Source organism: Terrapene carolina, unplaced genomic scaffold, assembly GCF_002925995.2.
Source record: "Terrapene carolina triunguis isolate 2854851 unplaced genomic scaffold, T_m_triunguis-2.0 Scaffold62, whole genome shotgun sequence".
NCBI lineage: Eukaryota > Metazoa > Chordata > Testudines > Emydidae > Terrapene > Terrapene triunguis.
Genome location: NW_020664413.1, coordinates 42,257,037 through 42,274,171, shown reverse-complemented (window position 1 = coordinate 42,274,171; position 17,135 = coordinate 42,257,037). Strand labels below are relative to the sequence as shown.

Genomic DNA, 17,135 nt, shown 5'->3' with positions numbered 1-17,135 from the left:
TTTATTCATCAAAGAGTCACACAGACAGAGGTGACACGATGGCTTTGACTTGATAGTAAAATATTTAATCACATAATAGGAAGTGTGATCTTGGAATGAAGACTGAACCTTTTAAAATCATATTTTTCAGCCTATTACTCTCATCAGGGATATTGAAAACCAGACCGTTTTAGCAGATGAGGATGCTATATTTGAATGTGAAATTAAGATTAATTATCCAGAAATCAAACTCGCCTGGTACAAAGGAACTCAAAAATTGGATTCTAGTAACAAGTATGAAATAAGAATTAAAGGTGATCGGCACATACTCAGAATCAGAAACTGCCAACCTGCAGATCAGGGGAATTTCAGAGTTGTCTGTGGTCCACATATTGCTAATGCAAAGCTAACTGTGATTGGTAAGTGTACATTTAAAGTTTCTATTTGAAAGTATTTTATACTCTTTAATTTAACACTCAGATATCTACTAAAATATGTATTTTAACATGCTAACAGCAGCTGCAGTTGAACGGAATCTTCATGATACTGCTTTCAAGGAAGGACGCACGTGCACCCTGATTTGTCAGTTCTCTATCCCAAATGCCAAATCTCAGTGGTATAGAAATGGAAAAGCCATTAAGATAGGAGGAAGATACTCAACACAAGTCTCAGAGAAAATACACAAACTAATCATCAAAGATGTTAGAACAGAAGACCAGGGACAGTATACCTGCAAGCTTCACAATCTAGAAACAACTGCAGATCTAACCATTGAAGGTTTGTAAACAGATGGAAATCTCTTTGTTATGGTTTCTTGAAAGAGTTTCTGGATGCTCAGTTAACAGAAGATGGACCTGATGGGAAATTCTGCTGATCCATTCCTTTGAAGGAGATACCACTGCCAGGATAACCTAATAATATTTTATTTGTGTAATTAATATGACCCATTACTCTGAAACACTTTGATCTGAAAAAAGAATGAGGAGTACTTGTGGCACCTTAGAGACTAACACATTTCAGATGCATGCAGTGGAAAATACAGTAGGAAGATATATATACACAGAGAACATGAAAAAATGGGTGTTGCCATACCACTCTGAAACTTTGATCTGAGTTATGTTTATCCTGTTTAGTCTCCTCTTTCTGAGATGTTTATATTTTCCTGAGATTTCAAACTTCCAATGTGCCTATACACCAAGCATTCTTTATCTTTTCTTAATTGCTTTAATGACTTCTCTTGAATACTTCTCACAATAATCTTGTTGTGGCAATACTCTTGTGTCTTCTTAACTTCTCTCCTAAATGGAGCACTTCACAGGAGATAGAATGATGAATACACATTTCTTTGTACTTCTTTTTTCTTCATTTCCTTTTTAAATATCCTAGTAGATGTCTGGTGTTCGTTTATGGAATTACAATAAATTATATACAGTAACTCCTCACTTAAAACCGTCCCGGTTAACGTTGTTTCATTGTTACGTTGCTCATCAATTAGAGAACATGCTCATTTAAAGTTGCACAATGCTCCCTTATAAGGTTGTTTGGCAGCCGTCTGCTTTGCCCACTGCTTGCAGAAAGAGCAGCCCGTTGGAGCTAGCTGGTGGGGGCTTGGAACAGGGTGGACTGGCAGCCCCCCATCAGCTCCCCCTATCAGCTCCCCGCTCCCCTAAGTTCCCTGTGCAGCAGCCACCCAGCAGGCTATCAATTGCTGGGCAGGTCAGCTGTCCCTCCCCCCACTGCCATGTGCTGCTCCTGCCCTCTGCCTTGGAGCTGCTCCCGGGAGCCACCTGCTTGCTGTGCAGGGGGAGGAAAGAGGGGGGCTAATATCAGGGTGTCCCCTCCCCCCCTGCTCCTGTCCCTCTCTTACCCAGGGGGGACACAAAGGGCTCAGGACTGAGGGAGCTTGCTAGCAGCAGCTGCTGTCTCAACTTGCTGATCTACTTAAAAAGGCAATGTACTTAGAGTGCAGTCAGCGTACTTAAAGGGGCAATGCGCATCTCTCACACACAGGGTGTGTGTCTCTGTCTCTGTCTGCCATGCTGTCTCCCCTCCCTCCATTTGTGCTGCCTTGTAGAGTGTGAGTCTACATTAACAACAATGTGTTAACCCTTAAGGGCTCATCCGAGTGCTTGTTCATCATTTAGCAGTAAGGCATTCCCTGGGAAATATCCCACCCTCTTCCACCCTCTGACTTCACCACCTCAACCAAGCTTCACAATCATCATAGGTGTACAGTATTAAATTGTTTGTTTAAAACTTATACTGTGAGAGAGAGAGAGTGTGTGTGTGTACATATATATATATATATATATATTTTTTTTTTTTCCTGGTGAAAAAAAATTCCCTGGAACCTAACCCTCCCATTAACATTAATTCTTATGGGGAAATTGAATTAGCTTAACATCGTTTCGCTTAAAGTCGCATTTTTCAGGAACATAACTACAGCGTTAAGTGAGGAGTTACTGTACAAACCAACAAAGGTCTATTGCAACAAGGATAACTAATATATTTTTGTTTTGTTTCCAAACCAGCTGAGCCCATTCAGTTCACAAAGAGCATACAGAATATAGTGGTGAGTGAACACCAGTCTGCAACCTTTGAGTGTGAGGTTTCTTTTGATGACGCAGTTGTGACATGGTACAAAGGCTCCATTGAACTGAGGGAGAGCCGTAAATACAGCTTTAGAAGTGAAGGTCGCTGTCATTATATGACTATCCACAATGTCACTGCACAAGATGAAGGTAACCTTAATGGGATGTTTCCATTGTCACTGTTTCTTCTCGTTGTTTGTGTTTTTCAACGATCAACATGAGGTATATATCAAAATGCTTTCATATTCCAGGTGTGTATTCTGTAATTGCTCGTCTTGAACCAAGGGGTGAAGCAAGAAGCACTGCAGAGCTCTATCTGACAACCAAAGGTTAGTGCATGTAATAAACAGGTTTGAGAGTGTAGCTACATACAAGAGCTTAAATTGTGTGCTGGAGAGCGAAAACATTCTAAATACAAATCTGTTGTTCTTTTGCAGAAATGAAACTGGAAGTGAAGCCACCAGGTAAAGAAAAAATTGAGAACATGTCTATGAATCATCTGGCACTGACTTAATTTTGTGTCCTCCTTTATTTTTTGTTTTTGGAACCCTTATTTCTGGATTTGGTTTTAGTACACCAAGGCTAATATGCTAAGAAGGAATTTCCAGATCTATAAAGGAGGATTTTTCCCATAGGCAGCAATTGTGAATGTTGTGATGACTCCACAATTATTGAGGAATTTATGGGCCTGGGGTCCTCTTGCACATTACGGGAAGCCAACTTCCCCCCTTTCCTTGGGGCTGAGAGTGGACAATTAATTGGGCATGGACTTACAATGCAATATAGTGAAGGTTAGGGAAGGGGTAAAAAAACAACCAATCAAATAGACAAACAATATATCATAGACAAGGAAAGTGATCATTCTAATTATACTTAATAAGCTTCCTTTCTGTGGGTGTGGGAGGGTGTATGAGAAAGAGAGAGAACCATCTAAAATACTAGAATCTAATTTTTTTTTAAACCCAGAATATAAGGATTTAGGGTGTGATGCAATTAAAATGGTAATAAAATTAGGTGTGTGTAACTTGGCTAAACTATGACTGAGGAGGAGGACATGATAATGATCCATATGCATTTCTATGATAAATCAAAAGAGAAGGAAAAATTGCACAAGGTGGTCCAAGAGGATATAAACAGGTGTAATGGATGAAACTGAAGACAGGAGATATAGTCTGAATGTTTTCTAATGCTGAGGAGTAACAGCCTGTAGAACAGTTTCCGATGGGAAGAGGTCGAGGTCCCATCTCTTGAGTCGTTTAAAATTAATCCTTAGAAAATACTGTGACCCAGTCCTAGGGATTGGACAAGTTCATCAGAATCTCTACTTTATACATTTCTATATATTTTGACTTTCCAGATGTTCCTGATGCCAGAGTTGCAGTTCCAATTGAAGCGCCAGCTGAAGGTAAAATGAATAACCAGATTTTTATAATGAGATTTCTCTTTAGAATCTAGGCAAAGGTGCAGTGGGAATTTTGGAGATTCAGGAACCTCAGAGAAAATCTAGGATTGAGCAGTGTTCAAATTCACCCCTCTCTGTACAAAGCTTGAATGATCAGGGTTTGCTGGGGGAGGCAGTGGCACTGTTGCTTCTGGTGCTGGGTGTGCAATAGCACCCACTGACTTAAATAATTGTCAGAGTAGACTGGTCAAGTAAGTATGAGCAGGGTAATGGTCCCACTATCATGGGGAACTTTTCTGGCTTCTGTACTATCCTGGGGGAACCAGACAGCAAGAAGATGTGTCCTTGCTCCAACTCCCTTTGCCCAGATGCCTGCCTGACCTCGAGGACTACTCTTCCACTCTCCCGTGCGGCAGTCCTTGTAACCCCAATAAGGCAGGGTCACTTAGGACAGGGGTCATGGTGTCCCCACTCCAGGGTACTCTCTCTACACTGGCCACTTCCCTGACCCACTGATCACTACATTAACTTTAAACCAAATTAAACAGCAACTGTAAAAAAAATAAGAGGAAAATGGAAAAGGTTAAAGGAACAAGGGGCCCCGCCCTATGGGGATGGAGAATAACACAAAAAACAGTTTCAGCTACTTAAGAAAAGTTCACAGCCTATTCTTCACATGCCCCAGGCCTCCCTCCCAGGATCTGGCTGTGCTATGGTGATACAGTGGGTAAAACACCTACTCAGATGGAAGCTACACGCTCTCTGACTCTAGGTGGCAGGACCCTTCTCCCCAGCATTGGCCCTCCTGTGGTTCAGGGTCCCATTTTCCTCCCCCCTTGAGTCCGGCCTTCAAGGCCCTCTTGCCTGGTGATGTCTCCCTCCACTGGGCCCTCGCTGCCTAGGGTCCCCACCTCCCTCTCCCCAGCTGCTCACCACTCTTGGCTCCGGTATTACTTGTGGCACAGAAGGCATCCACTGCCCAGCTCTGGCCCTGCAGCTCCCTGAAGTAGCCCAGCCCTGGCTCACTATCGGCGTGGCTGGTCTCCACTGCTCCATGCTGCTGCTGCTCTGCCTCCCAGACCAGCTGCTGCTGCTCCTCTTCCAGCCTAGCTCTGCCTTCTCTGTCTCTGTCCTCCTGCTCTTTCCCCAGCTCCACTCTGGCTGCTGCTTTCTCCTTAGCTCTGCCACTGCCCTACTTTCGCTCAGGCAGCTCCAGCTCACATGGAAGATGGGCCCCAGGCTCTAGAGTCCCTCATTGACCTGCCTACCCTGTCAATCCACAGACTTGGAGCATTGGCCCTGGGGACTGTCAGTCTCAGGATCCTGATTTCTCTTTTGCCCCTCCTCCTTTTCCTGGCATTGGGAGAGGCCAACAAAAAAACCCCACATTAAGTTTCAGTAGGAGGCCAACAGCCCCCTTACATTAGGATAGATTTGCAGTTCCCACCCATGGAAAGTACTATGACTGCTCTTGACTGCTCCCACCCCCACCACAAGTTACTTTTGATTTTTTAATTGTAATACAGTCATTCTGTATGTCTGCATGCAAAGTATATTAGGGATTTTTTTCACATATCATTAAGAATGTAGCATTGATATAAAATATATTCTTTATTTTTCTAAGATATCCCTATTCCTGTTTTGCTGCCTTTTGCTGTTCCACCACCAGAAGAGAAGAAAGGTAAAAGCTTATAGATTTAAAACTGGAAATGTTGTCAAACAGAATGTACTATGTTAAATCCAATTTTTTTTCTGTAGCTGTTAAATGCAAACATATATATAAATATATATATATATTTTTTTAGAGATCAAGAAAGTTCTTGTAAAGAAAGTCTCCAAAAAGGTGGTTTCAAAAGTTCCTGAAGAAATTGCTCCACCTAAAGGTAAAATGGATTTTTACATTATTTTTTAAAAAGGTATTTTTAAGAAAGCAATTTTATTTAATGTGGAATAATGAAAGGTTATTGTGTTTGACTTTTTTATTTTTAAGTTATAAAGATGCATATTTAAAGCCCAAATTCTCATGCATTAGGATATTTCAAAAATATGTTCTGGAACACTGATTATCAAGACAGACGTAATTTCTCACGTGATCCTAGTTAAAGGTTGTAACCTAGTAATACAAGATAAAGATTGAAAAAATGAGCATGAACTAGCATACAAGAACCTAAGCTCTGAAGATAAAAATAATAAAAACTTAGTAAAAAGACAAGCAAAACAAAGACAAAAGCTACTCTGTAAACATGTGACTGTTCTCTTATAGTGTCATTTTATGAAATTGAGGGATGCAGCTGCCTATTTAAAAAGAGGTAGAGAACACTGTAACTTCTTGCTTAGTCAACCCAAAGGCCTTGATCTTGTAGATTATATCAGTTAGAATCAATAGTATTTTCAGTGTTTTTCTCATCATAAATCTACAAAACATTGCTATCAGCAGCTTTGATTAGGCATATGTAAAAACCTCTCTTTAAATTAATTTTTTATTTATGTGAATATTATTATTATTATTTTATTTTATTTCATTTTATTTTATTTTGTTAAACTTTGTCAGGAATAAAAACATTTTGGGTAAAATAACGTATTCTCAAGATGCTAGTTATTTATTTCTATCTAGAAAAAGTGAGTATGTAGACAGTATACAACCTGTAAAAAAACTCCCAATGGGATTCCATCCTTTGACTTCAGTGGGCTTACAACAATGCACTAGGGACTTGATTCAGTGCCATTAAAATCAATGGGAGCCTTTCCATCAACTTCAGTGGAGGTTGGATTGGGCCATAAATGCAGAATTTAGGAAAGGTGCTAATTTCTTCATGCTCCATTTCTATTTTTTCTGAGAGTAATATTAGAACTGATCCTGTGACGTTTTAAATTAATGGGTTTTGCAGTTGACTTCAATGGGTGAGAAAATCTGGGACAGTGTGCCTATCACCTAGAGGTTGCTAAAGGATATATACTGCCTCAATATGCAGCTATATTTGCCTTTATAGTGTGAATGGGAGATATGTGTGCATATCAAGGAGAGATTAGACCACTAAACATAACATGTTTCTACAGTTTCAGAGGTTGTAAAGAAGCCAGCATCCTGGCCCCAGCCCCAAAAGTAACAGGATATTATTTCAACAAAAGAAGTGTATTTAAAACGTGTATACTAAGAAAATAATCCATTGTGTAGAAATAGGCCACTCGGTTTTCCTACCCTGTGATAATCTGCATCAGAAGTATGCAGATTCATTCTTAATTTTTCTTTCATTCATCTTAACTTCATTAAACAGATTTCACCCTGGTACCAGTATGTGCTGATGATATTAATTTGAAACATTTTTTTTCTTTTCCAACTTTCTCTTGCTGTTGATATATAATGAACTCAATGTGGTAGTCTTCCAGTGAACAAATAGGAGAAAATTGCCATTGAAATATGGGTCCTATAACCCAAAATAATGATATCATAGTTACGTATTGAGGCGATAGCTCTGACTTAGCTAACCTATTAGTAAATTGAATAACTGTGTCTACACTACGACTTTAATTCGGATTTAGCTGCGTTAATCCGAATTAATCCTTAACCCGTCCACACAACGGAGCCAGTTACTTCGAATTAAAGGGTGCTTAAAATCGATTTATGTACTCCACCCCGACGAGCGGAGTAGCACCAAAATCGATTTTGTAAATTCGAATTAGGGGTAGTGTGGCCGCACACCACCGAATTAATGTGGTTAAAATTAATGGGGTAGTGTGGCCGCACACCACCTAATTAATGTGGTTAAAAACCGAATTAATGTGCTTAGTGTGGCCGCGCACAATCGAATTTATACAATCTGTTTCCCAAATTCGAATTATCTAAATTCGAATTAATCTCGTAGTGTAGACGTACCCTGTGTCTGCATGAGACAAAGCAAGTTTGGACAATATCAAGAGTAGCAAAAGACAATAAAACAGCAATATAATACTTAGACTACTGTGTAAAAATGTTTAATATGCTATTTGAATTCCATAAATAGGTATATTTCTTAAATTAAATACACACATTATGCCTTGCAAACTCCATATTTTAATATGAGCAATCTTTTAAAGTTCCCAAAGTGCCAAGGAAGCCACAAGAGATCGAAGTGACTTCTGTAGCTAGAAGGGAAGAAGTTCATGAAAAGGAGGAAATATATGAAGAAAGAGAAGAGGTTTATGAACAAAAAGAAGAAATTTATGAAGAACAAAAAGAACCTTATGAAGAATGGGAAGAAGATTATGGAGAACAGGAATATTATGAAAGGGAAGAAGGTTATGAAGAAGGGGAAGAGGAATGGGAAACTTATGAAGAAAAACAAGTTTATCATGAAGAAGGTATATTAGAATTTTTTCTTTTTATTAATCTTTTTTCCTCTTTTTTTTTCTTCACTTTCCCCATCTCTCTATTCTCTTGGCCCTGCTCAGTATAATTCATTTGTTTTGGGATGTATAAAAATGTCACTGCTGAATACAATGGAACATAAATATTGAAATTACTATTAGTATTTTGTGCCATTTTCTTGACCTGTTATCTTCTAATTACCTATTAAAGAGGCCGTGACCTACGAGACCTAACATTTCAGCTGCTACCAGGATTTTTAAAGGACAAACAGAACTTTTTTTTCATTTTGGGACCCTTTCATAACAAGGATACATGGGGGTTTCCAGTGTGTATACATGTGTATACAGTCTGTATACAGCTTCACATGCTGCAGTGGGGTGGTGCAGGTCTTCTTCACCCGTCCTTTACTCTCTATGAAACTGAACCTGCACTGCTGATTTAATGGAAGTTTTGCCTTTAACTTCAATGAAAGCAGGATCAGGCACCAAGCAGCTTGTGGCTGCCTGTATAAAAGGAGAAATGAGCATATAGGGAAGGAAGACTCAAACCCACCTACTATACATCCACATTTATCTTTGTCAGGGATCTAAAGCCAACTGTAATGTATTTCCATTTATCCAGGTGCATTACAGCTGCAGTCTGTGAAGCCTATCCCAACCAGTCTTGTAGTATAAGGTTTAGAGTAGCTTTCCAGGATTTTGAGTTTGACAGTAGGAGTTATTCCTTAGTTAATCTATATTGTTTCTTTATGTATTTTTCCCCTGTATTCAGAAGTAAGCCCTGATCTCTCTGTATTTTCTCCCCAGTTGGTACATTGTGAGATTTTCTGTTGCTGTACTTTGGGGCATATTGTGCTATCAATCTGTACGTAGAACTTCCCAAATAAAGTACAGGGGAGTTATGATTGCAAATCAGTGGTAAATCATGGCCCATCATCAAGCAGGGCTAGGATAATATGAACACAGCTCAAGGTGACACATTATAGTGTGATTATTAATTTGTGGACTTTGAAGTTTGAGAGCTTTTCAAATGCACTATGAACTAGCCATAGTTTTGACACTTACATGTTTTTAATTATTTGAGAAGATTTTCCCAGCATTTCCCCCAGACAAGGCCGATTTGGGTGGAATGTGCCACAAATCTTTTCTGAAGCATTAAGAGCCATATATGTCAACAGCATGCCTCCCAATTATTTCAGTGGGAGAAGTGTGTATGTAACCGAGACAGAATTTGGTCCTAAAGTCAATGGGTTAGCAACAAAGCCGGAAATGAACAGAATCCCCCATGACAACTGTTGGATGTTCACAATTGTGTGTTTTATTTGTAAAATATTATATCATCACCTAATGTTAGCCTGTCCCACCCTGAGGTAAGGTGTACTTCTTCAGGGTGTGTATTTCCTCTTCATTAACTGTGATGCTGTTTTTATTAAAGTGATTGGAGTTCCTCAGAAGCCCATGCCTGAGCATATAACGCCAGCAATTACAGCTGAAAAGAAAGAAAAGAAAGAAGTGACCATACATAAAGGTACAGGATTGAGACATATCTGTATAACTAGGGTTATGGTCACTCTGAGCAAGTTTCAGATCTTTCTTATGCTGATGTAAATCTAGGCAGTGGGATCCTCCCCCAGATCCCTGCATGCCTATCTCCCCCCTCCAGCAGAATGCATAGGGACAGGGTGCTCAGGAAGACTTGGGTCTTCCCTGTGCAATAAAATAGAGACTGGAAGGTTGAGGGATACTGTAGAGATTCTTGGGCAAACATCATTCAGGCAAAGGTTTTGTTATCTCCCCCCATGCACCAGTCCTCAAGCAGCTGTGGCCAGGTGGAGTCCTTGGCAGAGCAATGGAGCTGCACTACTAGGAAGTGGTAGTCACCAGGTCCTTCATAAGGATCCCCCTGGCTCTCACTGGGTCCCTGGAGGTCCACCAGGTTTGGGGGAAAGCTGTATGGCCCATTCCACAGGGGTCACCATCACCAGTGAACCATGTGAGTGGATGTGCAAGAGGGAATACTGGCAAAGATTAAAACATATCCAAGTCGCATTAAATGCTACAGCTCCCAGCTCTGACTGATTTTTATCTGAGTGATCATTTGCCAGGTTGTCTAAATGTTGTGAAATGTCTTTAAATCGCCTGCAGTTGTTCGGAAACCTGTAGCTGAAGAAGTTGAGGTAACCACTCAAAGGCTTGAGGAGGAAGAACTCAGACTGCCTAAAGGTACTGGTACCTACTGCATGATTTTAATGCCACTATGATATGAAAGTAGTTGGAATATTGCGACTTTATGTGTTTGCAGAAACAAATGTTCTTCATTTAACATAGATCTGACCGGTTTTCAATCTTTGAGACAATGATGGTAACAACCCTTGCACACCTGTAGTGAAAGGAAGATAAATGCAGCAGTTTATGAGAAACATATGAGCCTGTAGAGCTAACATCTAATACTTGAGGGCAGGGAGTGCTGATAAACTACATTTGGAAAGGAGTATCTCCTTCACCCTTACCCACCCATGTCTGACCTCCAATTCTCCATACTGGTTCATCAACCAGGGTATCTTCAACCAATCGTTTGGGCATATGGATACATATGCATCCCAGCTCCTTGCTGATTGGGCCCCTAAAGCTTAACAGAATGAGGAGGCCATGAACATCCATGCAGCAGTGGTCACAAATTTCATAACCCCCTAATAAGATATGGACTGTGGTAGGGGATCAAAAGAAACAACCACTGTCCTTATATCATTTTGTGCTGTCCCATGCAAGCCTAGCACAGCTGCAGGGCTGGATCAGATTACATTTGTCTTGTTTGTTACATTTTCAGTGTGCTGCAAACATTAACTAACTGTAATATTAATTTGGTATCCTCACTACATATGGGACTAACAATTCATATTTCTAAAGTACCAGCAGTTCCCAAGAAGGTTCCGCCACCAAAACCTACCCGGGTGCCAGTCGAGGAGGAGGAAGTTATGAGAAAGAAAGGTACAGATCTTGACCTCTCAATTACCTATTCCATTCTTTCCAGCATTACATGTATCATCGTGCTGCATGTGGATATATATGTGTCTATTAGTATTTGTGTCAATTTCACATTGCCCTGCAGTGACCACTCTCATTGTTTAATTAGTAGTATGTAACGTGCATACTTTCATGTTTAATTTGTTCTGTTACAGAGTAGCATAGAATTTGTTTTTGTGTTGAGTAGTTTCTGTGCGTAGCTTTCAAATGTTTAACTTCTGTACATGGGATTGCAGTGTGATGTGGCTCTTCCTTCATGTATTCTGCTTGCTGGCTTGTATCTAAAGATGAATGGTCTTCGCATCCTGCAATTTCTTTGGAAAAGCAGCTTCTCTGTGCTCCTTTTCTGTAATGTTTACAAAGGCCACATGCTCTTTTGTTTTAAGAAGCGTTTTGTACTGTCTATCTCGTTGACCTCTAACAGATACTAAATTCATGTTCATTACTTTCATGTTTACTATGTTAGCACATACATACTACGTCTCTAATTCTGTGCTTTAAGACTTAAATGTACAATAGACTTACTGATTTGATAAAGACTGATACATTGTCTACCACAAATGTGGGTTCAGAAAAACACCACTAAAATGAAATCCTATTTTTAAAGTACCGACAGTTGAAACGTGGACTATTTCAGAAGAAAAGATGTCTGTTTCTGTTCATGCAGAAGAAGAATATTCTTATGTTTCAGGTATGTACGAAATGAAAAAGTTGTAAACCCAAATGAAAACAACATCTCAATCTTACTAGTTTCTTTTTATAGACTTTTTGGTGACAAATTATGTATTTTAAACACATTGTACATTTATGTTTCATATTACATTGCTTCTTTGTCATTGTTGTGTTCCATTGCTTTGATATTCTTTGAGAGAAAAACTTTGAATACAACATCTCATCATTATTAAAATGATTTTATTTAAAGAGCCAAAAGTACATGAGAGAACTGTCCTAGAAGAAAAAGTACATGTTGAAATTCCTGAGGCTCCCCCAGCTAAAGGTAGATTTTTAAAATCTTATATATTTATTAATCTTTAATTCTTAATTATTAAAAATATAATCCTATTAATTGTGAGTACTCTTCAGCTCTTCAGATTATGCTCCAAATTTCTGAATGTGCTTATATATGTATTTTAGACAGTTTGCATGCACATACAGTATTCTTAAAATAACTTCAGAACTACTATGGACATTACCATTTAATATCCCAACATTTAATATCTTTAAAGTTCCTGAGGCACGTAAGAAAAAAGAAGAGAAAATACCTGTTGCTGTTCCCAAAAAGGTGGAGGCTCCTCCAGTTAAAGGTAAATAAAATCTGTGCACCTGCGTTCAGGTGTCTATCCTCTAACCACAGGTTAGAATGCCAGACTTGCTCAGATTTCTCCCACTAATGGCTACATCCTCAGAAGTTACTTGCCCTTATACAAGTACACAAACATGAGTCTCTCTCAAGCTAAGCCATATTCTTAACTATTTAAATGATAAGCAGTTAGTATGTTCTTTGGTATGCACAAAATATATAATGTATGTTTAATAACATAGGTAAACTTTTTTGATTCCTTAGTATTTGTATATGTACATGTTGAAAGTTGTCTTCAGTATTCTACTAAATAATTTAGTAACTTCCTAAATGTTCACAACTCTGTATCTTTAAAGTGCCTGAGGTGCCAAAGAAAACTGTCCCAGAAAAGAAGGAACCTGTTCCTGTCCCTAAAAAAGTGGAAGCTCCACCAGCTAAAGGTACTCCAGCTCTCATGAGAAAAGCAAGATCTTTTTGTTTTTTGTTACCTTATTTTTGTTGTTGTCTTAAATACATTTGTGGATTAACTATACAGCTTTGTTTTTGTGTTATCTTTATCTGCTACATACTATGTTGATTTATGCAAAGATCATTTGTGCTGTAACACAGCCCATAATCACTTCATTTGTTTTAAACTTTGTCCTTCCTTTTCTTAGCCTTTCCTTTGTCTGTTATTTGTATTTAAATTGTATGCTCTTTGGCAAAGGGGCTGGCCTTTTTTTTTTTTTTTTTTTTTTTTAAGTATTATGGATTTTTATAATGTTTTTTTTTTTTTTTTTTTTTTTTACTTCTGTGAAGCACCATGGAAATGTATAGTGCTATATTAATAATATAACAATGCACCGTGCCTACCTTTCAGTAATTTATCAATAGCTGCCTACATATCTTAATATTATATAGCTACATGTTGCGACATGTGCTGCAGTGCTCACATCCTTAGCTGATCTGGATACCTGTATGGGTTCTATAAAGGACTCTTTGAGCACTGTACTCTGAATAAGCGTTCCAAAAACTAAAACACCACCATTTTGACAATGATGTCTTTAAAGTGCCTGAAGTGCCTAAGAAACCTGTGCCAGAGAAGAAAGTACCCGACGCTGTTCCCAAGAAAGAAGTAGCTCCTCCAGCTAAAGGTACATCACCTTTTGAGTGTGAGCATTAACAATGTTTGTCTTAATAATTATTGATTATGTCTAAATCTAACCATATGTTATATATACTTTTATATGCAGTCTATTGCTTGTCTGTTCTTTGTCTATGTAGTTCTCAAAATCTTTTTAGAAAGATTATTTAAATCTGTTTTTAATATCTTTAAAGTGCCTAGAAAACCTATTCAAGTTCCCATTCCCAATGAAGTGGTACTCCATCTGCTAGAAGTATACCAAATAGTAGATTGCATTCTATATGCACCTCTTTAATGTTGCTGTTTTAAATGTCTTTCATACAGTGTATATGTAAATAGATTTGTGTTTCAATGACAATGATTATTTGTGCATCATAACTGTATGTTTTATATAACACCACTTAATACTAACTAACAACAATTCTAGTTTCTTGACTTAAAGAATGCAGTCTTAAAATACTTGTGTGCATATTCCAAATATCAGAATTTGGGTCTGATTTCTTCAAAGACACTTTTCTTTTGGTAACCCATCTCTGTACATTAAAGTGTACAGTTTGTGTGTTAAATGGCTTATCTTCCTCAGACAAATGGATGAATGCACTTCTATAGCAATGTACCCCCAGTATCCTTTTCAAAACTAGCATTCAGTATTCTAAATTTGATGTTTTTGAAGTGCCTGAGGTGCCTAAGAGACCTGTCCCAGAAGAAAAAGTTGCTATTCCTAAAAGAGAAGAGGCTCCATCAGTGAAAGGTACATTACATTGTAGTTTACTGTGTAAAAGACTGTTCTTTAGTGTTTTGGTAGTGTTGTGGCAATGTGTGTCTGGATGTAATCTCCTCTTTAAAGTCTCCATTTGTGTTATGTGTTGCTTTTTCCATTTTGTAAGTCCTAAAACTAAATAATATCTTCAAAGTGCCTGCAGTTCCTAAGAGAGTTGTCCCTGAAGAAAAATTACCTGTTGCTGTTCCTAAAAGAGTGGAGGCTCCCGCAGCTAAAGGTATGCTTCCCAATGGAGTCACAGAACATGTTGATTCTTAAATAGCATCTGTTCTTATCTTCTGTTTTGTTATTGACCTCTTACTGCATTTGTGTTACTGTTGGAAGTTATACGTTAGCGTACTGTGTTACTGACAGGGGATCATGAGTTTATTTTGTGTGTATTGTGTAGCACTGTGCCATATACTATTTGTGCTCTTGTTATATAGTATCAGTGTTCTTAAATCTTCAAAAACCTAGTCATAGCAATCTGGGATATTATCTACTCATTGCAATTAGAAATTCATCAATTTAATATTAGTACCTTTCAAAGTGCCTGAGGTACATCAAAAACAGTTTTAGAAGAAAAAGTATATATTACAGAAGAAAGAGTATCTGTTATAATCTCTAAAGGAGTGATGTCCCACCACCTGAAGATATATTGCAAGCAGTGATCCATGTGAGAAACATCAATTCTGTAGATTGTTCTTGTTGTCTTAAAGTGCAAATCTGTTGTTTAAAGGCATGATTCCTAATACAGAAACATGCCTTGGTTGTTATATGTGAGTTTTTGTATTACTATGTTTTACATGTGGAGCCCATAACTTCCCAGTTGCTCAGAGCTTTCTGTGGGGTGTCCAATCCTTGTACTTTTAGTCCCTGATACAAAACCCATTGAATTGGATGGAAAGATTCTCATTGATTGCAGTGGGCTTTGGATCAGACTCTTAATGAAGACACAATGGAAGTTAAGGGTAATTGGATATTAGGCACCTTGCGGGATCTGGCCCATGAGGCATGGGTACACACATGAGGGTTGTATCCATCATTTCCTTCCCCACATACAGAAGCACTATTCACTGTGCTACAGATGAGAAACATTGACTGCTTTTGCACTATAACTCATTACCATTCTGGGGCAGAGTCTCAGCTTGAATGGAGACTGACTTCAATGGAGTTATGACAATTTACTCCAGTTAAAGATCTCCCCATAGTGTCCCAAGCCAAGATTCGCCATTTGTGTAATCCATTAATGAATAGTAAGTCAGATTGGGATAGTTACACACATTTTTATTCAGAAAACAACAAAAGGGCCAAAATTCCTAAAGTCAACACCCAAGTTACCCCAATGAAATATGAATATGCGGAAAGGTATTTGTTCATGTAAACATGTTCCTTTCTGCTTGCACCTAGGCAAATTGGCCTCTTGCCCTATCACAAGTTGAGTTTTTCCCTGATACAGTTCTAAAGAATATGCTGGTTTCTCAGTTTATTTGTCCAACACATCACCTGCCCTCTTATTTTGTACTAGTCTTTCTTTACCACCTACAAAAAGAATAAGAAGAATTATTTAACTACTTTACTGCTAGTTCTTCATTGTAGCTGCTGTGATGGGACGTTTAGGAAGCTGTGGCACTCCACTGAAAACACAGTTGAACGCTGAGAGTTACTGGAGATGTAGTTTGCCCCTTGTCCCTAGCACATGGGCAAGGAACAGAATTTAGTGCAAAGCAAACATACGTGTGCAAAGCATTTAATGTTTCCTGTCTATGGCTGTAGTTGTCACATTGATATGATCAGAATTGTTATACCTCTGCCACAACCATTGTTCCACAAAAAACATTAAAACTGAACCTATCTTTAAAGAACCAACATTGGAAGAATGGATAGAAGAAGAGGAAGAGGAAGCAATCATTTCTGTTCACAGAGAAGAGGAGATTTCATCAGTTACAGGTACAACCACAGTTCAATGAGTATAGGCTAAAATGAAAACGATCTCGGAATCCTGCTATTTTTGAAATAATTTTTTGTTTTTTTAAAAAAAAAATTAAGTTTTCCCTCACTGTGTAGGTGAACATTTTTCATTACACCGTTTGTTTAAATGCTGGTAAAGTTTCATATATTATGACATTTTGCCACTACTAAACAGCTCTGCCACTTCTTATGATCAGTCTTCAGCCCAACCCACTACAAAACGGTATAGTTGGTTGCTTACAGAAAATAGGTGAAAAACATCAATCTAATCTTAAATATCAAGAGGATCCTCCGTCCTCAGTCTTTATGAAGATTTTGTCTCTGAGGGAATTATTCCTCCTTTCCTGTTGTTGTTTGACTGACCAACTCAGAGATATATAATGACATTCTGTGGACTTCCTTAGACAATTCCATTACGTATGAGAATGAGCAAACCCACAGAAACACCTATCTATTGTCAGTGAATTCATAGTGAGATTTGTGTGTTGTTTTTTCTTTTGGTTTTTCTGGTATTGAAATCATTCCAATTTCCTAAAATTACACAATATTTTTAAAGTGCTTAAGAAAGAACCACTAGAAGAATGGGTACCCCCGGTTGCTATTGAAATAGAAGAACCTCAATTCACCAAAGGTAAACTAAT

The 17,135-nt window shown here is 38.4% G+C and overlaps 1 protein-coding gene across 1 annotated transcript in view; it reads left to right on the top strand.

Moving 5' to 3' along the window:
• Nucleotides 1-3: 3 nt before the first annotated feature.
• The window catches only part of LOC112105626 (titin-like), a gene marked incomplete at its 5' end in the record, with an annotated part of 43,742 nt that continues 26,610 nt past the window's right edge, over nucleotides 4-17,135 (top strand). The window contains 17 exons of the mRNA XM_029910518.1: nucleotides 4-30; nucleotides 131-398; nucleotides 496-756; nucleotides 2,511-2,720; nucleotides 2,822-2,899; nucleotides 3,008-3,034; nucleotides 3,928-3,975; nucleotides 5,597-5,653; nucleotides 5,778-5,855; nucleotides 8,047-8,310; nucleotides 9,752-9,844; nucleotides 10,462-10,539; nucleotides 11,224-11,304; nucleotides 11,948-12,031; nucleotides 12,263-12,337; nucleotides 12,567-12,644; nucleotides 12,997-13,080. Of these exons, the coding sequence (XP_029766378.1) occupies nucleotides 4-30; nucleotides 131-398; nucleotides 496-756; nucleotides 2,511-2,720; nucleotides 2,822-2,899; nucleotides 3,008-3,034; nucleotides 3,928-3,975; nucleotides 5,597-5,653; nucleotides 5,778-5,855; nucleotides 8,047-8,310; nucleotides 9,752-9,844; nucleotides 10,462-10,539; nucleotides 11,224-11,304; nucleotides 11,948-12,031; nucleotides 12,263-12,337; nucleotides 12,567-12,644; nucleotides 12,997-13,080 (1,891 nt within the window). The remainder of the gene's footprint in view (nucleotides 31-130; nucleotides 399-495; nucleotides 757-2,510; nucleotides 2,721-2,821; nucleotides 2,900-3,007; nucleotides 3,035-3,927; nucleotides 3,976-5,596; nucleotides 5,654-5,777; nucleotides 5,856-8,046; nucleotides 8,311-9,751; nucleotides 9,845-10,461; nucleotides 10,540-11,223; nucleotides 11,305-11,947; nucleotides 12,032-12,262; nucleotides 12,338-12,566; nucleotides 12,645-12,996; nucleotides 13,081-17,135) is intronic.